The sequence below is a fragment of the Entamoeba invadens genome (genome assembly GCF_000330505.1).
Source record: "Entamoeba invadens IP1 unplaced genomic scaffold scaff_1105074726711, whole genome shotgun sequence".
Lineage (NCBI taxonomy): Eukaryota > Evosea > Mastigamoebida > Endamoebidae > Entamoeba > Entamoeba invadens.
The window spans coordinates 862,670-890,181 of NW_004443648.1; the positions used below are offsets into that span (position 1 = coordinate 862,670).

Sequence of the window (27,512 nt, forward strand, 5' to 3'; positions counted from 1 at the left end):
ACAAAACAGATTATATGTTACCATTTGTTTTATAATAACAAACAAATACTTGTCTTTCCAATCATATAGAAAAATTTGCTCTCTGTATTCATAATACATTTGTCTTTTTTTGAAAAAGTCATATCTTTATTACTCACAACTGGAAGACACACGAAATTAAATAAACAAGGTGTAATGATCATTTAAGACAAATTTTGGTTTTACTGTCTTTATTTTACTCCTTGAGTTGTTTATGACTCTTTTTCTATTCAAACTGATGTGTCTGACTATTAAAAATCAATCTTATTCATTTATTATTAAATTTAAAGGTTTTTATTGTTTATTGAATAATAAAAAACTAAAAAATGTGATTTTCACAAAAGTGTATTTTCTTCTTATTTTTTCAGTTTTATATTTTACTCTTTTTTGACAAACTCGAATTATTTTATTTTTCACTGAATTACAAAAAAGATAAAAAAATAATTATGAGATCACAGTGTTTTGTTTGATGTAATCGCTTTTCTGAATATTCAAGGAATGACGTATCCCTTGTTTTTCAATAATAAATATTCAAATTGAAAAGTTATATAATTCATTATTACCTTCTGAAACTCCTTTTCGTAAAGATTATTATTGTGTTTAGTTTAATATACTATACTATTTTTTTGATATAAAAACAAAAACTTTTTCAACTTGAAAAGAGAATAATCAGATAAATCTTCAAGTCTCCCTCGTTGAAAAAAGTGAACCTTTTTTCAATAAAAATACGATTTTAGGTTATAATTTACTATTAAATTATAACATTTTAAATTATTTTTACTAATAATTTTGTTTCCTGGTATTTTCCATGGTTGTTAAAAGTTTAAAGCGTTTTTTGCATTTATTTACTCTAAAATACACTCAAAATGAATAAGATTATATTAAGTATACATTTTTTGGAAATTCCTGGTACTGGAAGGGTTAAATAATACAAAAAATGGAATTAGATTCAAAATTTATGAATTTTTTTTGAATTGTAAACAATCATTTTTTATCTTCTTAAAACTTTTGTTTTTTTATCAACAGAATATTAATTAAATGTAAAATAAATTAATGTTATTATAGTTTAAAATAGTAATTAATTGTTATTATCTGTATTTTAACATTGTTACTATTTTTTACATTTAAAAAAAATCATTAAAAACAAATTTTAAATTTGATAATAACTATTTCCCGTTTTTATTAATAAAAAATCCAAGTTAAACAATCAATCCTCAATATAGATTTTTTATAATTGTATTTTTTAATTAAAAAAAAATCTTATTTTAAAAGATAATAAAAAATAAATAATAAAAATTATTAATTAAAAGTACCAAATTAAAAAGACCAAAGAGAAAAAAACATTAAAAAAATCAATCACAGAGATTAGAGGGTTTCTTCGACCATGTCGAGCATTTTGTTATTTTCCTCCATCATCTTTTTAACATGAGCAAGCGATTTATCTTTCTTTTCTAATTTCTCTTTGACCTTTGTGTCGATTTCTTTTGTACTCTCCTCAATCGCCAACACCTTCATCTTGATCTCCTCGATATCTTTGGTGGCCTCACTTCGTGTCTTCTCTCCTTTCAGCCCAACTAACTCAGTTTCTACATTCAATAGCATTTGCTCAAATGCCATTTGTTCCGCGATAACTCCGTCGAGGTATGCGTCAATCTCATTCGCCATATTCTCCGCTGCATCAAGCGATTGCGCAATTTGAGCCTGCGATTGGGCTGCTTCGTTATTTCTCTCAGTGATATCACCACACACTCGCTTCATTCCTTCGATCTTCTGCGAAATTGCCGCCTTGTACTTCTCAACAAAAGCCGAGACATCGCTCTCATTTCTCAACTCACTTACAGATGGAATCACAACCCTCTCAATTTGAAGAGGTTTCTCCTCTTTCTTTTCCACAAGATGTGGTTCTTGTGGTGCTTCATGTTTTGTGTTCATTTGAGAAATTAGATTAATTGCAGGTTGTTGTTGTGTGGGTTGTTGTATTGGTTCTGTCGCTGTAACTCCGCTGAGAAAAGGTGTTTTAAAACCAGGTAACTCGTTTGGCTGCAAATCAAGTTTTAAACCTAAAGAAGAGGTAGTGGGTGTATTTAAAACAGGGTTTGTGCTTTGTTGTTGTCCTGAAATTGGATCATTGTTTTGTCCATTACCAAATAGAGACATTGAAGCACTTAAACCACTAAACGTGTTGTTTGTGTTTGCTTGTTGGGTACCATTTCCTAAAGCGGATGTGTTTCCACCCCAAACAAAGTTATTCATTAAATTTTTTAAGTTCTTATTTTTAAAGTTAATTGAAATAGTTTGAATTTAATTGGGTTTGAATTTTTTTTTTCACCAACAAGAAAACCGTTTGATAAGGTGATAAAATTAAATTAATAATAATAACATTTTTATATTTGATATAAATTATAAACCAAACTGATTTTTTTCTTAGTTTTTGTTATAAAAGAAAAAATTAATAATTTATATAGTTTTTAATAATTTAAATAAAAAAAAAGTTGTATAGTCACCCGCTAAAAGGTGTAAATTTACGACAAATGGTCTAAAGAAACCATTTTATGGTTTTTAGAAATTATGATTTTAGATTATGTTTCAATTTGTCATTTTTTTCTTTATATTGAAAGTATTTCAAAATTAACTATAAATTTACTTTATTCTAAAACATTGTCAAAATAGATTAAAGGTGAACTGAAAATCAACTATTAATGGAAAAATGCAGTACAAATACACTTACCTGGACAATACCAGAAAACAAAAAGACCAAACCTGCACCTGCGATGGCTTTCGACGATTCGGCAAATTCTTTGGATGTATCAGATTCATTGTGTTATTTGTTTGTGCTGTTTCTGTTAAAACAAAAAGAATTTTGCCATAGTCAATATAAACGGTTACAAATTTATATTGCTTATAAAAATATTAAGGTGTTCAATAAAAATATGGAAAGTTTGGAATCCGCAAAAGTGTTTATAAGTGTTATCAACCCATACTACAATATCAATGTTTTGGATGGTTTTCTGAGACTGAAAATAATTCAAAAAGATCTGGCAAAAATTTTCAAAGTGAATGAGCCAAGAATTTCCGCTGTTATTAAACAAGAAGAAGAAGTGTGTTATACATGTAATGAATCTAAAAGTAAATATAACATTTCTTTTAAACAATCTGATATACTTTGTTCTAAAATATCCAGAAGATTACTAAAAAACAAAGCAGTAACAACAGATTATGTTTGGAGTCTTTTTGTTGATGAATGCAACTTGAATACCACAAAAGAATCTTCAATTCGTTGGGCAGAAAGACATGGGTTAAAACTTGTAACGTGCAAACAACTTGCAGAAAAACGATTCGATGTAAATCCCAATGATGTGTTAAATTACTTTTTGACTCTCCAAAATAGTGTAGATAATTGTTTTTCTGGTCTTGTTGTTAACATGGATGAAATGGGTTACATTCCAAGAGCAGATTCTAAGGATGGACACTGTTTTGTTCCAATGAATTATGAAATGAAATTTGTGTATTGTCGACAAGAGAGGGATGAACGACATTGCACTTTAATTGCCACAGTTGTTACTGATGGTTCAACTCTGAAACCAACTGTTATTTTGCCCGTTTGTTCTATTCCAAATGAATATAGGTGTAATGGACTAACGGAAAATAATGTTTTATTCCGATACAGTGTGTCTGGATTCATTACGCGTGAAATTTGTGAAGACTGGATTAGAACTGTTCTGCTTGATTATATTAATAGAAAACGTGTTGAAATTAAAAATGAAATGAATGCGCTTGGAATTGAAATAAAAATGTCCGATCTTAGAGCTTGTCTAGTGTGGGATAATGCAAAAAGCCACAGTTCCTCGATTATTGAATTGTTACTCGCTGAAAATAACATAACTCTTGTTAGATTAACTCCACATGCTTCTCATTTCCTTCAAGTTCTTGATTTGGGGATATTTGGTAGGCTTAAAAGAAGAATGTCTTCTTTAAAAGCGAACGACAGTTTTGTAAATTTGCTTTTTCAAGAAGAAGTCGAAAATAAAGATGTGGATGGTAATTTATTTTGGGAAGATAAAAAACCAGATTTTTACAATATTGAACTCGGAAACAGACTAAGAGAGTTGATGATATTGGTGGATTCTTTCTTTGCGGTTACAACACCTCCTTTTAATATTATTGCTTTTAAACAAGCTGGAATAGTCAACTGGATTGACAAAACGCTTCCAAAGTGTCGTGTATCCATCGAACATTGTAAATTTATAAAAACGCCCCAATACAGAGAATTGTTCAAACAGTTTATTCCAAAACCAATTCCGTTGCTTCAAAAGAAAAGAAAGACAGTATTACTCCCTTTCCAAATTGAAGTTAAAAGAAAAGAAAGGGAAGTAAAAAAAGCATTAAAAACCCAAAATAAGATAAGGAAAAAAGAAACCACAATTTTAAGATTGCCGTTGTCTTCTAAACCATTCAAAAAACTTGACAAAAAATGATTAATTTTTTCTTATTTTTTTGACTTTTTCATGTTATTTATGTTATTCTTAATGTTTTTTATAATTATAGTATAAAATAATAAATTATAGTTTCTTTACACCATTTGTCGTGTTTTCATTGCTTTTAGCGGGTGACTATAATATATATAATAGTATATAATATATATACTATATATTATACTATATATAAGTGAAACATAAATATGTATTTAAATATATTTGAATTTTATAATTTGAATAATACAATAAATTAATAGAATATATATTTATATTTATATAATAATTTATATAATAAATAAATTATTAATTTAAATAATAGATAATGCTATTAATTGAACTATAAGAATTAATAACACATTCACTTAGAAACAACACCCAACCCATCTAAAGATATCAGAGCATTAAAAAACTCCAATTAAAAAAGAAAGAACTAACAAAAGAATTGATGAACTTTCTTATTGAAGAAATCCATAACATCCAACGTGTATTAGGGAATGAGGAGACTCTACAACTTACTCCCCCAACAGTTATGCTTTTGAATGGTCTTTCACACCCCGAATTTACTTGTTTATTTGATATCAAGCGTAGTCTTGACAATATGAAGAAATTAATTATTGATCAAGGTATTGACCAAAACTCTGGTGATAACGTTCAGAATAGTGATGTTCTCTTATTGGAGTTCTGTCAATACTGTGAATTGAATTCCTTAGTTGTCAAGAGTTTAGGTGGTAACATAGACTTGACACAACCATACCTTTCAGACTATTTGACCGACTTGGAAGTCAATAACACTGTCGTCCAAAGCATTTCATTAATGATGAACATCCCTACCAATTCATGGAAACGATTAGAAGTTCTGAAAATAACTGGCTGTGGTATTTCAGAGTTGGAAAACATCTTTAATAGTGTTGTCTTCCCTAACCTTCAACGGGTCGATGTTTCTCGAAATCGCATCTCTAAACTCTCTGGACTCGATGAACGACCACTCGACGCTTTTACTGCCGATTTCAATAGAATTGAATCAGTGTATTTCAACCCAGATAACATTCCCTTCTTGTCTTATTTGTCCCTTAATAACAACAAATTGAGTGATATCAATTCTTTAGCTCCTTGTAAGAACCTTAGTGTATTAGTTTGTTTTTAATAATATAATTATAATATAATTATTATAATAATATTATTATTATACTATTAATAGATAATTATCATTACCATTTATTAATAATAATTAATAATATAGGGATTGATGAATAATAATATCTCAAGTACTGCGAGTTTAAGTTCAATGTTAGGAAGCTTAATTGTATTAAATTCACTCTTCTTAACAGGGAATCCGATTTGTTCGATTCAAAATTACCGATTTAATGTTATTAAATACCTCAACAAATCGTTGTTTGAACCAGTCACTGGGATAGATGAGAACGGTGTGACAAGAACGTACGACGCAGATGTCGATTTCGCTTTGGACGGTATTCCACTGACACAAAAAGACATTGTATTAATCCGCGATTCAAAGTCATTCCCAGAGTCTTCATATCGACGGATGAAAAAAGACGACGACGATTTACTGACACAAAACACGTCGCTCTCGATGGTCGATGAAAGACTTGGACTCTATTATCAAAACACATCTATCGCTCAAACAGCTTCATTCGACGAATCAACAGGTCTCAATCTCCTTGACAAGTTGATTGCTCTTGACGTCAAAAGGGCCGAAAATGATGACAGCCCATTCCTTTCTGTCTCTTTTGACGGAAAGCTTAAGGCGTTTGACACGTCAGACGAGACTTTTGAGATGTCAAAAAGCGGAGATGTGAGAAGTGAGATGGAAAAGCAAACGGAGAGAATGGAAACCATCGAGTATGGAAAAAGTATAGTAAATATAGTTTCTCATCGGACGAATCACGATTCGCGAGATGTCAATAATGCGGAACGGGTGTTGAGAAAAATCAAAGGGATTTTGAGGCTTGATGATGCTGCGAGTGCTGAGGTTCGAAAGGCCGTTAATCAGATTGAGATGCAACCGAATGGAGCATTGCCTGGCGATAGGCAAGATTTGGACTCATATTCTCAGATAATCAGTAACGAACAAGCACTTAAAGGAACTCTTTTTGAGGAATTTGAGAAGTTGATTACCAAGTTTAACAACAACAATAGAACAGTCGAGGTAGTTATCCCGAAACATCGAAGTGACGAGAATTTCACATTAGAAATCATCTTACCGTTCGAGGTGCCTTACATCTTCGATTTAATACAATCGCTTGTGTTGGACAAAGACGAGTATGCCAAAGGTATTGTCCTCGACTTCGACAAGATCAAGAGCTTTGGCAATAAGTACTTCGAACAGGTTGAACGAAATAAAAGCACGTTTGGAGAGTCGGAACTGGGAGAGATCACTTCTAAAATCAACAAAAGGATATTCAACTGTATCATCCAAGGTGAGAATGATGTTATTGAGAACAACGACCCGGTTCTCACAGACTGTGAGGACTTAGAGAAGAGGTTCTAATTGAATTCATTGTGTTCTTTAATTCAGAGAGTACCCGTCACTCAATGACGGGTACTCTATTTATATTCACAAAACCTCACAACTCAAAAACATCATTATGGAAGCCGAAAAAGAAGACGTCCAACAGAAGGCGTGGTTCACTATACTGTCTCCATTTGAAAAGAGAATGGTCATCCAAAATGGGTACACAAGAGAAGAGGAACTCGAGTTTATCGAAAGGTATCGAAAACATCAGTTTGAACTCCACCCACAACCTCCACAAAACAATGTTATACCCTTAAATGGTGCACCACATGTTAATGTTAATAATGTGGGTCCAGGAAACAATATCGCTGTTCCACAAAATGGCCAGCCCGGATTCTTCCCAGTTCCACTCCCTAATATACCAAATCCCCCAAATCAAGATGATGATAATAACAGTGATTCAGATAATGAAAATGATGAATTTGAACGACAAAATGAAGTCACTCAACTTAACCCGGAACAATTGGAAAAAAGAAGAATTACCGCGTTGAAAAGAATGAGACAGTCGGAGGAAATTACAAGTGCACCAATCAACGCAAGTCAACAAGACTTGTATACAAATCCACACATCTACATCGTCCCATAAGTTTATTTGATATTCATTTATAGTTATATATTGTATACATTATATATTAATTAATTAATGAAATATAGTTTTATTCACTCCATTGTATGATATATAAGATATAGTATAATGTTAATAAAAATATAATATCAAAGGACTCTGAATTATAATTTGAAGTCTTGGATGTTAAGAACTTTGGCTTTAATGTCGGACTGTAACTTGAGTGTCTTAACTGATTTAGGAAGAGTGAATTTGTTAAGGTTCTTGCAACAGAACATGGTGATACTTTCCAATTGAATTTCTTCTTCAAAGTGAAGTGTAATGAGCTTATCCGACTGATTGCAAATTAAAGTTTTGACGGATTTGGGAATAACAAGTTGCTCGACATTGATACAAGCAACATCCAAATATTCTACGTTGTTTGATAATATGATAGTCTTCCCAAAGAAATTTCTGATGTGAACAGTCGTTGCTTTCAAGTCTTTCAGATCAAGCACCTCTTCTCTGAAATACTCGACAGAGAACTCTTTGACATTTCCAATATCATTGATTTCTTTTGCACTGACTTTTTTTGGTCTGAACAATTGAAGATTAGTCAACTGGTTCAACGGACATTGAGGAATTTGATCTCGAATTAATATCTGGAGATCCTGAAGTTGACTTAAATTCACAATGTTTTCATCTAACACGGAGAGTCGAGTTAAGTTGGTTGGTAATACCCAATGACACTTGACGTCCATAATAGACAAGCTGAAGTCATACAACGCATTGTACTTACTCAAGTCGAATGTTCTTTCTTTACCTTCAGGTTTGTCTTCCATCCAACTGAGTTCCACGACTGGAATACCATACTTCTGAATGACATTATTATCAATAACATCATTCACGTTGCCAGTAATATCGTAAGTCACTATATTAAATCTGTCGTTCTTAATTTCTTGAGCAAATTCGCTAATGTCACGAACATTCTGTCTTACTCGGATGTTGTATCCAATGTCTAAAATTTGTTTTGTATACTGCGGATCACAGTTTACAACAACTACAAAGGGTTTTGGTCCTATACTAGTAATTGCACTAATGAAGTTTTCATAGATCTCGGGTTTTTCGTCGTCTTCTAACGGTGTTGCCGGAGCATCTTCTATCACAATCTTTACTGTCTTGAGGTTCTCAAGAAGACTCAATTGTTTAAAATCATCCGCATCAACGTATTGCCACCCAACATTATCTCCTTGAATGAAAATCTCCAAATTCCTCAAACTTGTCATTTTTTCACAATGTTCTGGGAGAAGTGACGTACTCAAAGAGCGGATTTTTTCAAGAGGAATTCCTTCGACGTCGCCTTCAATATCATAAAATTCGAATTGTCTATGTGGAATTGATGCGATCGAATTGTCTCCCTTGTAATTTTGAATTCCATTGAAAAATTTGAGTTCACGTTTCAACGTGGATTTTATCAAAATAAAAGTTCTGTTGGAATGCATTCAAAGTTTCTTGACACTTCTTTGACACTCTACAAAACTCGTAAAGGTCGTCAACACTAGATAAATACTTTGCGACGTTCATCATAAAGACTAACTCAAGGTGGGATGGCATTCAATTATTTTTAAGGTTAAATTTGAACTTTTAAATCATTTTTTAATAATAGAAGACAAATGTAGATTATATTAATTCGTTAAATTAACAAAAATATCATTCACTTGGTTATATATAACGTGTATTTGCTTGATAAATTGTTGCTCTACATTTGTTAAATAAGAATTGAATCTATTATTTTAATTTATTTATTATCAAGTAACTATATATGATTGAAGTATTGTGTTATTATTTCTTTAATTAAATAATAGTTTGTAATTTCCTTTTTTTAAATTATAATAAAAAACTATTAATTTACTACTAAATAAAACATAATAAAATAACCAAATTTTTATTATTGTAATAACTAAAAATAAAAAACAAAAATAAATAACATTTATTTGGTTAAAATAAAATCGGATTGGAAAATTTATTAAACATATAATATTAATATACTATTATTATAATTTAATTATTTTTCTCAGTATTTTTTAATCAAAACTAAAATGTTATTGAATTTGTTATTTTCATTACATTGTTATTTTTGTTCTAAAACCCCGAAATCACAGATTGAAAAAGCCTTTGACGAGTCTTCTAGTTTCCATCCCTAAGTTTTACAAAAATTTATACTTTAGTTTTTTTAACTACTCAAAACTAACAATGAACTATATTTTTCTGAACTATAAAACAGAAAACCAGATGGAAAAAGCAAAGTCCTCATTACCACCCCGCCCCGCAAGTATATGTGTTGAGACGCCATCTTCTAATATCACTCAAATGTTTGTGTCTTATTTTTAAGAGTTATTTTAGTATAGTAATAAAAACCATTAATTACTATTTTTGTCAAGACTGAACCCCAGCCGTCAATTATTGAAAGAAGGGAAGTCAAACATCGCCCCACACCTCCCGTACGAACATCGAATAGATAAAGTCCCAGAACCCGAGGATAGACTTTTAACAGCGAATATGCTCTTTTCCGGGAAGAACCATTTACCGAACATCCCATTACTCCGTCAACATTTACTCCGACAAGGAAGACTCACACAAGAGGCAGCTACGATGTTAATTAAACAAGCAAGAGATATCTTTAGGAAAGAACCCAATTTGTTGACTGTGTTTGCGCCTGTAGTTATACTAGGGGATATCCATGGGCAATTTTTCGATATGTTGAATGTCTTGGATATGCTTGGCTCCCCAACCAAGACACAATACCTCTTCTTGGGAGATTACGTCGACAGAGGGGATTACTCCACAGAGGTCCTCTTCTACCTTTTGGCTCACAAAATCTGTTATCCGACAAAGGTGTATATGCTTCGAGGCAATCACGAGACGCGACTCATGTGTGAATACATGACCTTTTTACTTGAGTGTAATGCAAAATACAACATTAAAGTCTATAATGAATGTTTAACATTATTTGACTCATTGCCTTTATGCGCTGTAATAGAAGGAAATGTCAATGGAAGAGTCCTTTGTATGCATGGAGGGATCTCCCCAGACATTCGGTACTTGTCTGATATCAAAGCTATTAATCGGTTCTGTGAACCACCTGGGACTGGTCCATTAACTGATTTATTATGGAGTGATCCGATTAATGAATGGAGTCCTGACGATCCCGAGTGGGAAGGGATTTCAAGACAAGAGTGGAACAAAATCACTTATGTTGAAAATACTATGAGACATACGTCTTACTTCTTCGGGAGAGCCGCACTCGAACCTTTTCTGTTAGAAAACAACTTGGCTTCTATAGTAAGAGGACATCAAGTCCAAGACGAAGGGTATATGGAACATACCTTTTTGGTCACCGACCGCCCTTTACCTTTGTGCTTTACTATCTTTTCTGCTCCAAATTACTGTGACCAATATAACAACCAAGGCGCGTTGTTATCGATCTCAGCATCACCTTTTGATATTAAAACATTCTTATGGAAAGACCACCCTTTCCAATTACCCGAATTTGGAGATGGGATCTCTTACTCTTTACCATATTTACTCGAACACTGCGTCAGAATATTACAAGACTTGGTCATCGCTATTAAAGACGACAAACAACAAACTATTGAGGAGGTGGCTGCTGATGCTAAATTGAAAAGAAAGACAGAACTCCTCTTTGCTAAGTCCGCGAAAATTAGAGAACAACAAGAGAAGTATAGAGCAGTCCTCAATGAGAATTATCACAGTTTGTTGCTAGTATTCTCTTAATAGTTTTGATATTATTAAAAATAGTATATGAATTAAAACTAGTAAGAATGGTATTGTTATTAGTAATACTGATGTCTAGAAAATATGTCGAAGTTTGAAAAAGCCGTGAAGTCCGACAGACAAAACGAACAATTCCCGACACTCGAAATGATTGCATCAAAACAAGCGAATCACACTGGGTTGTTAAGAAGAGGAGCGTCATCCCCAGCACTGTTACAACGATTACAAAGAGATAAGACGTTCTTGGCAGATAAATCGACAGGGAAGTTGCCCCAAGTCGCTCAACCAAAACCGCAAGAACAACAACAAACAAAAGAACAGACGGAAGAACAAAAAAGCCAACCACAAGTGAAACGGCAGGCGTCGAAGAACTTCAAGCCAAGGCCAAAAAAATAAATGGATGATTTTGTTACAGTTGTTTTATAGAGTTATTTTATATAGTATATTAAACTATTTAGTTTCTATAACTATACATAGTTTTTTTATTAGAGATATATAGTTACCCAAGTTAAGAGCAATCAAATCAATTAGAGTCTTTAGATCCTGAATTAGAATCAGTATCTTCTGTTTTTAACATTTTAGAACGATCGTAATCCCCTGTGTTTGGGTTCTTGCGCTTTTGAGGATTTTTAGGAGATGTTTCTGCAGTCTCTTTTTTGGGATAGAGTTCACTGATTCGTGTTGTAATTTCGTCAGCGTATTTCAATTGAAGCTTCTTGACCTCTTTAATAAAAGGGAGTTTAATAAGACACATTCCATGAGCTAAATCAGTCAACGACAACTTCTTGAGAGCGAAAATAAATTTACACTGATGTTCGCCATAGCCTTTCACATAGGACACAAAAGCTGCTTGTGAACGAACAAACAACTTTTTGCTTTTGAGTGTTGCTTCTCGAACAAGAGTAAAGAGGCGAAGACTTTCCTCATCGGAGATTACTAGTGTTGTCCCAGTGATTTTCACCCCGCGGCGATCCATTAAGAGAATAAAGGCCTTTTCACACTCGGCTAAAAAGAGAATTGAATGACCGATTGTACCCATGCGAGCTGTTCGTCCCCCACGATGGACATAAGTCTTTGGGTCTTGCGGGGGGTCATATTGTAATATACAGTCGACATCTACAAAATCAATACCTCTTGCAACGACGTCAGTACAGATCAAAACAGCGCTTTCTAGTGATTCAAATCTCTCCAAAGCTTTGTCTCGATATATTTGCTTTGCTTTGCCATGAATTGAAAGCACCCGCTTTTCCTCTGGAATTTCGCCTTGAGGTAATGAGTGTAACACGGCACTGATATACTCGACTTGATCACACGTCAACACAAACACCACAATTTTCTTGTCTTTCGTTGTTTTTAAATAATGGATTAGGGTTTGTAGTCTTCTTTCATAAGGTACAATAACATATTCATTCACCAACGACACGGGTGTTATATTGTCTGTAGACAAAAGAATTTTATATGGATTTCTACAACCCGCTATGACTAATTTATTTAATTCGTCGGGAATTGTCGCACTGAAAACTCCAGTCCGGCGTTGTTTTGGTAAGAACTTAATAATCCGCCCCATTGCTTGGGCTAACCCCATTTCCATCATTCGATCGCCCTCATCCAAAATTAGAACTTCAACTGTTTTCCAGTCTAAATCGTGAAGGTTGTCTGATAAAGTTTCTTCTATTCGACCTGCAGTGCCTATAATAATATTCGCTCCTTCAGCTAAATCTTCATTAACTTTCGAATTTTCAACTCCTCCTATTAATAGTTTTACTTTTAAATTGAAATGATTTCCAAAGACTAGAGCTATACTATGTGTTTGTTGTGCTAATTCACGGGTGGGGGAAATCACTACACCATAGACTTCTCGTGGGTTATAACTCTCTTTGGCAGTTTTGATCATCTCAAACATCGGAATTAAAAATGATAACGTTTTCCCACTCCCCGTTTGCGACTGAACTATCACATCTTTATGCGACAAAAAGGGAGGTATCACTTGCGCTTGAACATCAGTCGGTTTTGTGAACCCAAAGTCTTTAATCGTTTGAAGGGTCTCTGGTGATAACTTTGGTGTGATCGCCTCGAAGCTTTGAGGAAGTGGTTCAGACATGTGATTATCTGTTTTGGGGGTTTATTGGTTCCTATATCGTTCATTCAGGCATAAATTAACGAATCTATTTTATTATTTTTTAATTTATTTAACGTATTTTTTGTTGTGTTATTTGTATTTAAATATTTTTTTTTTTATTGTATTCTATTCATGTTAATTAAAATATACGTTAATTTAAAATGTAATGTTAATTAAAACACCCAATACAAAGGAATAACAAATTCACCCAAACAATCAACCCTCGAATGTTATATATAACACAAATAAAAAAGAGAAAATGAAAAACACAAAATTGTATCAAATTTCAAAAAAAAGGTGAAACCAAAGTATATTAGTAAAAAAGTTAATAAAAGAACCATATTCAGAGAAAAGAGAGAAAAGAGAAACTGAGAATTGATAAAGGATGGAGATTGAAGGGGAGAACGACAATATTGCAGGACAATTGAAAACATCGAACGGGAAACTTTGGTACACGATTGGGATCTTAAATGAGAACGAGGAGTTGTATGACCAAGCAATTGAGTGTTATATGACTGCTTTGAACCATAACCCGATGAACCTTGACGCTCTTTCTCATTTAGCAAACATATACAAAATCAAAAAACAGTTCATTCAAGCTGTATTTAACTACGACAAGTACTTGAAGATCAATTCGACTGATGGAACGGCTTGGATGAATTTGGGAGAGTGTTTCTTGGCACTTCAAGAAATTAATAAGGCACACAACTGCTTGAAAAACGCGAATAGGTTCATTAAGAATGACCCCAAACTGTTGTTCCAATTGGGGAGTATGTACGAAAAGGCTGGGATGTTCGAGCAAGCGGAAACGTATTATAAGAAAGTTTTGGAGGGAAGCTATCCGGAGAATGTTGCGGAAATACACTTTAAAATGGCGATGCTCAATAAACAACACTCGCAATATGAAGAGTGTTATGAAATACTCACGAACGAATGCTGGAATAATCCACCAGAGGGGATGACACAAGAAGATATCTTGTGCCAGTTAGTACAATTGTTCCAATTGACGCACTCGATTGTGATTGGAAGAGACGCGCACGACAAGGCAATTGGATTGATTAACGAACACGACCAACCATTTATGTACATATTGTATGGATGGTTAATCCATTTGTTTGTGATGAATCCATCAGTCAACGAGACGTTTCATGTTGAGGAGAATTCACCATACCAAGTGATATGTGGTGTCGTTCAGAAAGACCCAACAAATGTATTAGGGTTGTACGTGTATGGGAGAATCCTCGCAGACTCAAAACACCCACAAAATGCATTTGACGCGTTCCATCAAGCGTTACAAGTTGATCACACCAATCCTTTGTATTGGTGCTCAATTGGAAATTTGTACTACCAGACTGAACAATACAACGAAGCGATTAAAGCGTATTTTAAAGCGGTTGGGTTGACGCCACAATTACCGGAAGTGTGGTACAATATGGGTTCCTTGTATGTATATCACGGACAAAAAGAAGACGCGATTAGTTCATTCAAACGAGCGCACGAGCTCGAACCAAACAACCCGACGTATGCAACGACAAACCTTGAAAAAAATACAAATGAGCGACCCCAAATCATCGATCCATCACCATTTGCGACGCTGCCGAACTTTACTATTGAGACGTACACGAAACCGGCACTGCCAACGAATTTAAGTCTTGCGGAACTGAACGAACTGCAGAAGATTCGAGTGCCCGACTTGAGTGCGACAAACTAAATGAATTTTCGGAGTGGCTGTTGGACCAATTTGGATATCACAGAAGAGTGAATTAATTACATAGTTTTTCTAAATTACTATAGGTGTACGCCTGGATGATGAGTTTGTGGATGTCGTCAAGGGACAAGTTACTGGTAGGTAAGTTCTGGAGAAAGGATATTAAGTCGGAGTATTCTAAAGAAATGAGTTGCGAGGAGAAGAAGTCGAGAAGGGAGAGAGAGACGAAGAGCGTGAGGGAGAGAAAGCCAAAGCCATTTGGCTCGGAGATGAAAGAGTCCCATATGACTTGGATTGCATCGATTGAGAATTCTCTGACTAAACAACAGTTAAACCAGCGAAAAGAGAATTGGAAGAATGTGAGGTTTTGGTCTGAGAAGTGCTTGAAAAGCTTTGGGTTGTATCTTTTGGTCAGAGTCGATAAGTCGTCGATTTGTTTTTGAATGCCGGGCTGGTCGAAAGTGTATTGATTTTGAATTGCTTGTAACATCCAAGAAAAACTCCAATAGACATCAGCTTCGATCTCGGAGAGTTCATCGACAGTCATTGAATCGATTTGTGAGACAGAAGAGGAGGTGCCAGTGTAATCTGTTAAATACACAACTAAGAACACAGAAGCCATACTATCAAAGCCTTGGACATATCCACTCGCTGGATGTTTAATGGAATAGACTAATAACAGGCGTAACATTAACTTTTGAATACGATCATTGTGAAGTAATGGGACTTCACGAGTCATCCGTTTAATGTCTTTCATGATTTGAATCTCCGACTTCTCTTCATTCACCGTCAGCCCCGTCGCCATAAGACGGGTGGCCATCGAAATGTAATCCTGACGCTTTGATCGCTGCGTCTCAAATTGTTTCTGTCGTTCACACGGAATGTAGCCAATGAGCAGCTTCCACACCTGCCCTCGGACTATCTTATCGACGCCATCTTTCGCCAATTTAGCAAGTTGCACTCAATGTTACTTTAATAGTATAAATATAGTTTTAATATAAAATGGTTATAGTTAAAAGAACAAACGTTTATCAACAAAAGGCTTAGATAAAGCATCGATGTATTTTTGTAACTTCTGAAGATCTTTGTCAACAGAGTCTTCCTCTTTTGATGAAGTCGACTTCGATAAACAGGGAATGTCCTGCTTCGTCGGGTTCAGTGTTTTTGCTTTTGAAAATCGCAACAATTTTGTCATCTATGCCCGTCTTGATTTCTTAGTTTCAAATGAAAATGAATCCATTTCTGTAAGATAGAATAAGTCTTCTTCTTTCTTTTGTTCGTTTAAAACTAGAGTAGTATTATAAAAGTATTATAAGCATACTATATAACTATAATTTAAAGACCATCATATTACCTCTGCAGGGCATTTTTTTTAAATAACAAATAGTTTAATATATAGATTATCAACTATTCAAAACAACAATATAAAAATACGAAGAGTCTGAATGGGAGGTAGTTTTGTTTATTATTCTTTTTTTAAAAAGAGAATGAACTATTAACGAAGGTAAAAAAAATTAGAAAATGTGTTGATTTTAGTACACAAAGTAAAAAAAGAACATAAATTTTTATAAAAAGTTTTTTCGATTCAATTGGATTCCATAAATCCCGATTTAAGAAAGATTATTTATTGGAATAAATTCCAAAATTGGAAGAAACTGTCCTCACAAAAAGAATTCATAAAACAAGCGAACTGAACTTGGATTACCAAATGAGCCTCGAGGCTATGTTAGCATCAGTCGATAAGTATAACACTAAAACAATCCATAAAGCAACAAAACCTAAGCACTCTCTATCGCACTTAGCCTCGACTGTACCAAGGTCACCAATCTATTCTGTCCCAGACTATATGTCCACTCCTTATAACTACAACGGAAATACCGTGTACATCGTATTAGTCGACGGTCATGGCAAATTTCACTGCCCCCTCAAACCATTCCATTTCTACGCACTTAAAACAACAAGCGGTAAACGCCCATGGATGATCTCATCATTCACTGAAGGCAAAAAAGTCTTCTTTGCGGTCGCTATGAACTCCCTCGGGACTATCCTCGATGGCGTCAGACTCGACTCTAGTTAAGCTCTTAAACGTCCTTTGTATTAAAATAATAAAGAATTGATTGGTAGTTTGGTTTGTATAGTGCTTGATGTCACTTTTCGTCAGTTGAGTTATTTAACCGTGTTGGTGTTGTTTTGCTTATTTGTGTAGGAATTTTTGCTTATAAATGTGTTCCTATTGGAGCAAATATCGCTTTCATTCCAAAAGCAAATTTCTTGTTTTCTTTTTTAATAAAAAATCAGTGACTGGGCCTATTAATATCCATTTTTTGTTGAATTATTTTACTTCGATATTCAAAAGAAAAAAGAAACAAAAAAGTACTAATAATAGTAATTGTTCTATTCGATAAAAATTATAATAATAATTATTATTGTAGTTTAATTATAAATATAAAATATAGTATTTCTTCTTAAATTAATTAATTATTTATTTAGTTATATTATTATTAGTTAATTATCCTTTATATAATTCTTTATTATTACAAGAACAATAAATGCCTTATAAAGGAAACAAAGTGTAAAATAAAAGTTGAGAAAATTAGTTGAGTTGTTCGAGAATATCGTCACGTTGACATTTCTTTGCGTATTCAATGATGTCACCTTTCACGTCTCGGATCACCTTTGATGTGGCCAAAAACCCTCTGTCAAAAATAGATTGCATACCGGCTTGTTCTTGTTTCATATTACTCTTATGCAGCGTCAAACCAGTCTTGCACAAAAACATCATTCGTTGCAAAATTGTATTCAAGTTGTTCACGTGCTCAATGTCGTACTTCTCGATGTTCGGGTATTTCAAGAACGTCGAGCATATAACCTCAAACCCACCGTTGACATCAGCCACCAAAATACCCTTCAACGCGGGCTGGAAACTGACTATACTAATTGTCTTGTTTTTGAACTCTTCAATTGACTTGTTAAGTGCCTCGAGCCGGTTTTCAACATCATCAATGACACACTCAATCGGTGTTTTTGTCTTTCTTTGAACGTCAATGATTTTCTCTCGTTCAAGCACGGATGGCATGAAGTGTTCCGTCTTGTAGATTGTAATCAACTTACTCATCCCTTCGTACCCCTTTGTCTTCTGGTCAAATACGGGCTTTTCAAAGACAAATGTGTTCGACCCTTGAAAATTAACTCCCAACTTCTGCTGGCCTCTTCCATTCGAGAATGTGTTGACACTTTCAATGGCCACATACGGAGACGTAGGATCGTCGTTTTCCATTTCTTGTTTGTAATCCGGGGCAACATCGATTCCATTAATCTTCTTTTTGTGCATCTGACAAATCTGGGATGAAAACTCCTTCACTCTGAACGGCGACAAGTAAATGTACTTCTGTTGGTGGTCCTTTCCGAAAAAGTCTCTGCCATAAAACCCGACCTGATAGAAGAAGAACACAGGAACATCGGAAATAACAGAATATAATTGATTGACCCTTTCATGTGCAGACGACAACGCGGAGTAATTTTTGTTGCTGATAAAATACGGGATGATGAAGTTGTAGAGTGAAATCGAAAAAGTGTTCATGTGAGCTGACCCAAACAAATCTGCACCACTCTTGATGGTCTCAACTAAAGTCTCTGGGTTAAGTGATGTCGCACCGCTTTGGAACGAAGGTTGGTCGTATTCCACGTTATCTCTTGTTATCGTTTTTAGTAAATCGATGTTGAGCGGGTGGATACTGTCTTTGATTGCATTATAAATAAACATTGCAATGTACACCTTGCCAACTGCTGCCTCTGCAAAAAAGTTTCTCGAGTTTTGTTGATCTGCAATCATCTGGTACCACGGAATGAAAATCTGTGGACAGTCTACGTATTTGTTGGCAATTTGCAATTTCCTTTCCAAAATCAAGTCAAGGGCGGAGCCGTTTGATTCCTTCAACTGAGTCAAGTCAGACAAGTCCTTCAAGAACTCTTCGATGTGGTTTTTGAGGAGCCCCAAATACTTCATGAACGACTCTCTCTTCGACACGCTGTCTTCATTATTGTTGTCAGCCGCTGGTTTCTCCTTTTCGATTTTATTCTCACTTGGAAGAATGATATTGAACTTCATGTTCGTTTCGACAAATTTCTTGAGCTTCTCAATGTCTTCTTTTTTGACGTATTTATCAAAGTTCGGTATTTTGAGCGATTCAATTGATTTGATTTGTTTCGAAAGGTCAACAAATTGTTGTCCCGGCTCATCTGTCTGAAACTCCAATAACTGAACAGCGATCGAGAAACATTGAGCATATTCTTTTCTTTGCTCTTCATTCGCTTTTTCTTTCTGACTGTCTTTATTAAGTGTTCTGAAATGGGCCATCAAGTCGTTCTTGAGTTGTATTGGTGGCGTCAAGCTCCCAACAAATTTGGTGAACATTTTGAACGACTTCCCTTGGTTGGTATCCTTTTTGTATAATTTTTGGACAATATCATAACTCGCTTGAACACTTTTAAATCGTTGACTCAATTTTCCAGCAGCGAGCAAAATCGGTTCGGTGTTGCTTGAACCAGAAACAAATTCGACAACGTCTTTCACTCCAATTTCCCATGCATAGTATTTCACCAACTCTTCACTCGCCGAAAGTTCATTGTCCATCTGCTCAGACTCGCTCAGCATATTCTTTTCATAGTCATTCAACTGATTTTGTAACATCGTCACGCTTTCTAATATCTTCACTCCCATTGGCAAGACGTTGTTCCAATTTTTAAATACAACACTCCACGGAGAAACTGCCATAACCTCTGCTTCTTTCTTGATAAAGCGTTCGTGAGCCTTTTTGGCTTCTTCAGTCAGTATATTTAGTTTGGTAATTGTTTGGGACAACTGCATTTGTGGTCCAGCAAGGGATTGTAAATCATTACCGTCTTTCAATTTCATCGACTGACAGGTGTCGTTAAATGTTTTCACCAATGCGTCCGATGTTTTCTTCAATTCATCGTCAAACTCTTTCTTCATATTTTCTCGTTTCTGTTTCTCGTTTTTCTCGGCGTCTTCGATGATTGAACGGAGTCCCAAAAGTTCTTTTGTGAGATTCACTGTTTCCTCCAATTCCTCAACCGGAATTATAATATCCGCCTCAACCTTTTTGAATTCTTCGATCATCTTTCTATACTCTTCCAATTTGGCATCAACTTCTTTTGTCTTTCCAAGCGCTAAAGTCTTGTATTTTTCATTAGGAATCGAGTGCTCTCCACTGAACCCAACACAATTTCTCACTTTCTCCAAAACATCACCCAAAAAGTGCAACGTGTTAATTTTCAAAGTTTCAATACTTTGCTCTGTTTTCACTTTCGGTTCAAACGTTTTCAACAAGTCTTCTCCAAATTTAGTGATTGCAGCCACCTCATCAGATTTCCACAAATTCAAAAGTTGCTTGATAACACGGTCTTTGGTAATCCACTTTCTGTCACCACCACTTTCATCGCTTTCAACGTTTTTCATCAAGTCCATTCGTCTGTTAAAAACATTGGCTCTGTATGTCTCATAAGCGTTCGCATCAACAATGTCATTACTGCTGTCTTTCCCTCGTGTCAGTTCTTCCTGCTTTCCAAAGAACCTCTCTTGCGAAAAGTCAAGTTTCGCCCACTGTTCTAAAGTGTTTAAAGCACGTTTAAATTTGTCCATCTTCTCCACTCGGTCACCGTTTAGTGCGGCGTCTTTTACACTATCCATAGAAGCAAGCGCGGCAACAACTTGAATCTTCATACATTCTGTGTTTTTCAAAATCTCGTGATTTGTCTTGACGAAGAGATACAACACGGATGTGGCGTCAGTTCTAATATCGATGTCGTTCACATTACAGTAAGAAATTATTCCCCTCAACAAATTGTATGTAAAATCCAAGTTTGTTTTGAACAGATATTCTCCTTTCGTTCTCACCGTCTTTCTGATGAACTGGAAGAATCGTTTGATGTACTGGGCTGGTGGATTTGCTACAAACAACTTGTTGCTAATGAAGTCGCAAATTTCTTTCATTTCATCAACATCTTTATTCACAAAGAGACAATCAAACAAACAGTCTACAACATCCAAAATAACAAGCAGCACATCGTCGTATATTACGTTGTCCTGAATTGGATTTCTTTGAATATACTCCGCAACCGTTTTACTAAATCCAAGCATCTTCTCCAGTTTAGCGGTTCGTTTAACAAACATCGTTCCATTACCAAGTCCTGGCGATGGTCCGAACATCAAAGTTTCTTGAATGCCTTTCTCATACTTCACTGGTTGTCGTGGCATCTTTTCGCCCGTTTTTTCCTCGTTCTTCACCAAGGGTTCAACAACCATCATCTGCAGACGTGCCTTCTCATTGTCACTCACTTTGAATTTATCCATATACTCAACTGTCAACACATTTCGTGTTGTCAAACACTTCTTCCCGACTCGTCTGTAATTGGCACGATCATCTTCAGATATTTTCGTTGGCAATTTACTTAAAATATCTTTGGCGCTTGAGAGAAGACGAATAAAGTTCAACACCTTTGAAGTGACTTCGCAAGAAACATATTTTTGCAACAATTGCATATTCACATTCTTTAATACCCAGATTGCGCACAAATAGAAATCCTGTGTCTCAAACTGTTTTGAGTCAACACCCCACACAGAGCTGAGTCTGTCAAAATTGTCAATGAAATCAAGTAAGAACGGCAAGAAAAATTGAGCGATTTGTTCCTTCTTTTTGGCAAAACGTTTGTCAACATCACACATTATTACTCGTTTCAAAAATACAAACAATGCGTACTTCGAAACATTATCATTTCGGGACATCATGTCCATCAACGAATTTTCGATTGCATTCGCAAAAAAGTGGCGTTCATTTAGTATTGACCTCAATTCTCCAACACTCTGTATTGTATCACTTTTGATAAGCAGAGGAATGTTCAATTCATAAAAGTATTGGTACGAAGACAGCACATTCAAAAAGTCAATACGAAGCAACTGAATGGCTTGCCAACACATGTTCACCATATCCTTTCCTGGTTTGAACAACGTGGAGTCATTAAGTGGTGGTTGCATTGGTGGGGATACAAACGGGATAAAGTACGTCTTAGTTTGCAAATCCAATAATCTTGACAAAATCGTGACATAAGTCGACATAACAGAAAACCCGATTGATGGGGTGTACACTCTCACAAGATCGTTTACAAACAATGCAAAGTCTGCGTTCAAGTAGAAGAGTCCATCAGTTTCTGGTACATTTTTACTCAGTCTAATTCTGACAACACGTGCTAATACAGAAGACAGTTTAATGACGTTGTTGTTGAATTTTGAAAATATGGCATCTTCTCCAAGTTGTCTCAACTTTTCGATTCTGTTTGACGAATCGAAGATGGACATTTTGTCAAGGTACAATGTTAACGATTTTATGATGATATCCAAGAAGAACCAACAGTATTCAATGGCAACAGGTGCAAGCGCGATTCTTTGGTCATCTTGTTCCGACGCTACTGCAACTGTGTTTGAAGGAATAACTTGAGAAAGTCCCATCAGTTTTTCGAAATAGAACAACATCGAAGAAACCAATTTTTGGAACACTGGGATATTATCCGATTTTTCTTCGTTGTCCTCACCATTTGTGTAGTAATAATCAACGTATGATGCCAAAATGTGGTTTCTTTGTCTGACTTGTGACCCATCAACCTTTACCTTCTCCTCTCTTGTCATGGCTGACAACACCTTCAAAATCGAGATGAAGACAATGTCGGTGTTGTGAACCTCGCTTTTGCTCATTCTCGTTTTCTTGGTGGGAGACTCGAAATTTCTTGGGGTATTCAACACTTCTGGTTTATCATCAAGTCTACCGCTTGAAGTTGCTTCTTTTTTTGGTTCTTCTTTCTTCTCCAATGGTGGTGTTTGTGTGGTTTCAATTTTCTTCTTTTCTGAAAACAAACAGAACAGATTTTGCATGATCACTGGGAAAAAGTGAACGATTTGAACAACTGTGACTGTTTTCAAGTTATTAAGAAGCGGTTCGATGTCTTCGACTGAGTAGTCAGTTGACACTTTTTCCAAAAGTTCGAATAAAGTTTTGTTTTGAGCAAATATTGAGCTTTGAATGTCGATGTTCACCTTTAGTGTTGACTTCTTTTCTCCAACACAATCCTCTTGTTTGTCAGTGGAAGTCATGTAGCCGGTGATACCATTCTCGGTGTACACTTTGAGTGGATGTTCCATGTTGTCAATAAGCTTTCCTCCTTCAAAAATGGGTCTGTAAGCAAAATACTTTGCCGTGTCTCTCTTTTGTTCGTCTGGAAACGTGACGTCCTCGATTAAAAAGAAGAAGTGGTGCTGATCATTCAAGTTGACTGGCAACTTCACTTTGAATTCGTCGAGATAGTAATCAACCTTGTTTCCAATGGAAACTGTTGTGGTAACACTTGACACAAATTTATCTTCATGAGTCTTCGAGTAAAACACTTCCATGCAACTTGATGGGTTCAGCTCTCTGTCTGAACATCTGAAGTAACACGTTATTAAGAACTTTGTCTTCTTGCGATCTTTTGGTGATAACGAAACGAGATTCAGCTCTCTTGGCGATATATACACGTTGTTGGTGAAGTCCAGGAAAAAGTTTTTGTAATTTTCAATCGACATGAAAGACTCCATCATACGGATCACCTTTGCGTTCGGTGGAGAATTTCTTACAACGTAACCGGATGGATCTTTCAGTGTATAATCACTTTGAATGAACTGCTTCTTGGAATTATCACCGTTGATGAAACTTTCTCTATCCTCCTTTTTGATGATTTTCTTCAATGAGAATCCCCAAGTTAAATTCATAATTTTCGATTTTGGCTCGCTCTTTAGAAAAGCATCCAAATCGCTTTTCTTGTCTATATCTTCTCGGTATATCGGAAGATCTTTTGTTGAGTACGTCGTTTCAGTTCCGGTCATGATCTCTCCAACGTCACAAACACCGATTCCCAAAAATTGTTTGTAGTTTGTGGTCTTCTTCGAATTATCTTTGTCTCCTTGAGACTTCTTCTTTTTGTCGTCTTTCAGGTACGCGTCTCTTGCAGAATATACGTCAATCTCAGCAGATTTATAAAGCATCAAAACGGCCTTTATCTTGTGTTCCCCACGCTTGAACACTCGATCCATCCAATTGACGCACATGCAAACAGAATCCTTTGTTGAATTTCTTTTGTCTATTGGAAAGTCAACATAAAAGTTTTCGATCAACTTTCTGTCCATTGTGATATCGTAGAGCGAGAACACCCCATGGATTTTATCATTTGGGCAATCTTTTCCAGACTTTAATTGTGGTATTTCAAACATCCAAACATCGCATTGGAATTCATGAGGATTAATCAATGATATTTCTCGTTTACCGCAGAGAACTTCTCTATCATCGATTGGGTCAAACGTCTGATCATACTGGTCGAAAAGGTTTCTGTATATCTGTCTCGTGCTTGTTTGTTTAGCAGCGTCGTCTCTCAAAATGTTGATATTTGGGGTATCTTCTGTTGTGTTATCTTCGCCACATTGTAACAGCGGGTCTGCATACTCTTCTGGAACCACCTTTTCAAACGCGATTTTTCTTTTTTGAATCTCAGTGGTCTTTCCGAAAATCATGTTAAGTACACTTTTCTGGAAAGGTGGTAGGTCTTTGAATGAAATTCCTTTCAACGCGTCATCAATAGTTTCGTTTGAGAGGTGAGGTTTCTCTTGGTGGATGATATTAACATCCTTCACAATTAGATCTTTCCCGTCGACCTTATCTTTCGTTGTCAAATTCACGCATTCGTTGATCACGTCTTGTTCGCTTTGAGTTTCGTGAGCAAAGTTTCTGTCACCCATCTATTTATTAGCAAACTAAGATCACATGATAACACTCTTCGTTGCTACAACAAAACAAACTGTTTTGGCCATTCGATCAAAGTCGTGTTGTTGTGGGTACAACGACAAATCATGTCTATTTTCCGGTGTATTAAATAGTGAGGACTGTTCTGCCAGAGTCTTTGCGTTTTCATTAATGAAGCTATTCAATTTTTCGAAATCAGTGACTTTGATCTTATCCGTCTGCATCAGGACGTTTGATATCATTGACTGTATGTAGTCGTCTGTGAGGTATAACCCCTTTTCTTCTTGTAAGAAGAGTCTGATTTGTTGTACTGTCAATTCGTCGAATCCGTCTGTGTCGTATTGCTGATTGTTATTGTTTAGTCACAATTGAACTATAAATAACTCTAACTGTTTTATCGCGTTAATAATAGCAAACATAAAAAAGTGTGGTTGGTGGGTAACTTGATTGCGGCAATGACGAAGACGTCTCTGTGTTTGACGAGGCCATTTCTGGGACCGGTGAAATTTTTCCAAGTGAACTTCGAGATCCCATCGAGTGGTCCAGCGTTGTTTTCGCTTTTTTCACAATTGGGTTTACCACTTTCACTTTGCTCTTCGGTATCATTTTGGGTTTCAAGTTTTTCTTCCATTTTTTTGTCTTTTTTAATATTTCTTGTTTCTCGATCTCATTTAGATTGATTTTTTGTTAGATTTACTATCAGTTATAATTTTATTGTTAAAATAGTATAGTTTAAAATATGAGAATGTAGCGGTGAGATTGTCTCAAAAATGATGAACAAAAAAATCTGATAATGTCTTTTTTTAGACTGGAGGAAAGAACTGGTGGTAAAAGGCGAAAAAGTCTTCAGAAGAAATTAAAATGGGGCGTAATCATTATTTAGTGAGCTCTATCTTGGGAGCTCCCTTCCTAAGCTCGGCTAGCATTTTGCAAGCCTGACAAACGTCGCTACTCGTCTTCATGCCACACAACTTACACACTTTAAGCTTTACCTGTTGTTTGTCTTTGATTTTAACAGAAGCTTGTTCGTTGGAGATGACACAAGACCTGACGATCCATGGGAATTTGATTTGAGTCTCTTGCAAAAAGGTTCGTGCGTTGCCTCGGAAGGCTGTCCCTGCATATGAACACTCAACACTGAAGTACTTCAGTTTCATGTAATGAGCGTACAACACAACCTCTTTTTGCGTCAAGAGACTGAAGGGTTTGATTCGCACAATGTCGCCAACTTCCTCGCGCAAAAGAGACTTGCAACGCTCAAGACGGACCGCATCACCTCGCAAAAAGTTCATTAAAACCGTCTCAGCCACATCGTCGCCGTTGTGCCCAGTGGCTATCACATTTCCACCAACTTCGCTTGTGGCCTTCTCCAAACACTGCCTCCGCAAAACACCACAATAGCTACACGCATTACGACCACCCTTTGAAACAATCTCGTCCATGGTCATTCCATATTCGGTTTTGTAGGAAATGATCTTCAACGGAAGTTGCAAATATTCTTCCAACCAATGGACACACTCCAGTGAACGATCTCGGTAACCAACAATCCCTTCATCAACAGCAACTAATGTGTACTTTGCACCTGTTGGGTGCTGTTTTTCAATTCTTGTCAACATAGTTGCCAAAGCTGTGCTGTCTTTGCCCCCACTGACACCAATCGTGATGTGGTCGGTTGGTCGGATGAGATTGAACGACTTGATGCAGTCATACACAATTGTTTCCACTCTCTTTTGTGTTACTTTGTGTTCTTTCGTATTTCGAAATGCAGAAAAACAATGATCAAAATTGAAAACAAACTTCAATAAAACACGTTTTACAGACCAACTCGCCCTCTGGGGTTTTTGTGCACACAGGGTTCACTTGGCACTTTGAACACTTCACCATCTGTTTTCATTGTTCTGGTCGTTCAAAAATCACTAAAACTCTTTTATGAGTCTTTGTCCTTGTTGCTTGAATTGAGTATTAATATTAATAGTAACAAGTATCAAATTACTAGTTTGAACAGTTTAACTATTATTCAATGGTTAACATATTAATATTTAATAATTAAGATGAGAACCATACATTATCATTTGGTTATTATTAAAACTCAATTATATTAAAAAACCTAAATACAATTTTTGGTTTATTAAAAAAAATGGTTAAATACAATGAACTAAAAAATAACCATAGAAAAACCAGTTAAATTTTGATTATTTAAAAAAGAGTGAAGGATAACAAACTAATATATAATGATATATTTGTTATATATATAACGATATAAATATGTTAAAAAATAATACAACCCATGATGAAAGATCGAATCATCTCCACGTTGTGACCAACAAACCGAGTACCATCACCGTTATTATCCCGATTTTTTATGACAATTTCAACAATTTAATCAATAAATGCCCAGTCATATCTTTCATAGTGACGTGTTACCAAACATCATTTTCATCAAAGAACCAATGAATAACAAGGAAACAATCTTGCCAA

At 35.4% G+C, this 27,512-nt stretch overlaps 11 protein-coding genes across 11 annotated transcripts; 5 read left to right on the forward strand and 6 right to left on the reverse strand.

The window, feature by feature from the left end:
• Positions 1 to 1,383: 1,383 nt before the first annotated feature.
• EIN_058650 (hypothetical protein) lies at positions 1,384 to 2,271 on the reverse strand (the record flags this gene model as incomplete). Its single annotated transcript, XM_004260133.1, has 1 exon — positions 1,384 to 2,271. One exon carries the CDS (start codon positions 2,269 to 2,271, stop codon positions 1,384 to 1,386), a length of 888 nt encoding a protein of 295 aa, XP_004260181.1.
• A 2,667-nt stretch (positions 2,272 to 4,938) lies between these two features.
• On the forward strand, positions 4,939 to 7,002 carry EIN_058660 (hypothetical protein; the record flags this gene model as incomplete). The annotated part of the gene is made up of 2 exons (XM_004260134.1): positions 4,939 to 5,625; positions 5,734 to 7,002. The coding sequence occupies 2 exons, from the start codon at positions 4,939 to 4,941 to the stop codon at positions 7,000 to 7,002; spliced, it is 1,956 nt and encodes a 651-aa protein (XP_004260182.1).
• A 97-nt stretch (positions 7,003 to 7,099) lies between these two features.
• EIN_058670 (hypothetical protein) lies at positions 7,100 to 7,612 on the forward strand (the record flags this gene model as incomplete). The annotated part of the gene is made up of 1 exon (XM_004260135.1): positions 7,100 to 7,612. One exon carries the CDS (start codon positions 7,100 to 7,102, stop codon positions 7,610 to 7,612), a length of 513 nt encoding a protein of 170 aa, XP_004260183.1.
• A 143-nt stretch (positions 7,613 to 7,755) lies between these two features.
• Positions 7,756 to 8,856, reverse strand: EIN_058680 (hypothetical protein; the record flags this gene model as incomplete). Its single annotated transcript, XM_004260136.1, has 1 exon — positions 7,756 to 8,856. One exon carries the CDS (start codon positions 8,854 to 8,856, stop codon positions 7,756 to 7,758), a length of 1,101 nt encoding a protein of 366 aa, XP_004260184.1.
• Positions 8,857 to 9,862: 1,006 nt separating this feature from the next.
• On the forward strand, positions 9,863 to 11,761 carry EIN_058690 (serine/threonine protein phosphatase 2B catalytic subunit alpha isoform, putative; the record flags this gene model as incomplete). Its single annotated transcript, XM_004260137.1, has 3 exons — positions 9,863 to 9,942; positions 10,024 to 11,342; positions 11,445 to 11,761. The coding sequence occupies 3 exons, from the start codon at positions 9,863 to 9,865 to the stop codon at positions 11,759 to 11,761; spliced, it is 1,716 nt and encodes a 571-aa protein (XP_004260185.1).
• Positions 11,762 to 11,888: 127 nt separating this feature from the next.
• EIN_058700 (DEAD box ATP-dependent RNA helicase, putative) lies at positions 11,889 to 13,466 on the reverse strand (the record flags this gene model as incomplete). Its single annotated transcript, XM_004260138.1, has 1 exon — positions 11,889 to 13,466. One exon carries the CDS (start codon positions 13,464 to 13,466, stop codon positions 11,889 to 11,891), a length of 1,578 nt encoding a protein of 525 aa, XP_004260186.1.
• Positions 13,467 to 13,869: 403 nt separating this feature from the next.
• On the forward strand, positions 13,870 to 15,195 carry EIN_058710 (hypothetical protein; the record flags this gene model as incomplete). The annotated part of the gene is made up of 1 exon (XM_004260139.1): positions 13,870 to 15,195. The coding sequence occupies one exon, from the start codon at positions 13,870 to 13,872 to the stop codon at positions 15,193 to 15,195; it is 1,326 nt and encodes a 441-aa protein (XP_004260187.1).
• Positions 15,196 to 15,247: 52 nt separating this feature from the next.
• Positions 15,248 to 16,387, reverse strand: EIN_058720 (hypothetical protein; the record flags this gene model as incomplete). The annotated part of the gene is made up of 2 exons (XM_004260140.1): positions 15,248 to 16,152; positions 16,219 to 16,387. 2 exons carry the CDS (start codon positions 16,385 to 16,387, stop codon positions 15,248 to 15,250), a joined length of 1,074 nt encoding a protein of 357 aa, XP_004260188.1.
• A 513-nt stretch (positions 16,388 to 16,900) lies between these two features.
• EIN_058730 (hypothetical protein) lies at positions 16,901 to 17,269 on the forward strand (the record flags this gene model as incomplete). Its single annotated transcript, XM_004260141.1, has 1 exon — positions 16,901 to 17,269. One exon carries the CDS (start codon positions 16,901 to 16,903, stop codon positions 17,267 to 17,269), a length of 369 nt encoding a protein of 122 aa, XP_004260189.1.
• Positions 17,270 to 17,785: 516 nt separating this feature from the next.
• On the reverse strand, positions 17,786 to 25,640 carry EIN_058740 (hypothetical protein; the record flags this gene model as incomplete). The annotated part of the gene is made up of 3 exons (XM_004260142.1): positions 17,786 to 25,030; positions 25,091 to 25,378; positions 25,452 to 25,640. 3 exons carry the CDS (start codon positions 25,638 to 25,640, stop codon positions 17,786 to 17,788), a joined length of 7,722 nt encoding a protein of 2,573 aa, XP_004260190.1.
• A 269-nt stretch (positions 25,641 to 25,909) lies between these two features.
• EIN_058750 (ATP-binding domain containing protein, putative) lies at positions 25,910 to 26,918 on the reverse strand (the record flags this gene model as incomplete). The annotated part of the gene is made up of 2 exons (XM_004260143.1): positions 25,910 to 26,761; positions 26,832 to 26,918. 2 exons carry the CDS (start codon positions 26,916 to 26,918, stop codon positions 25,910 to 25,912), a joined length of 939 nt encoding a protein of 312 aa, XP_004260191.1.
• Between the last annotated feature and the right edge of the window lie 594 nt (positions 26,919 to 27,512).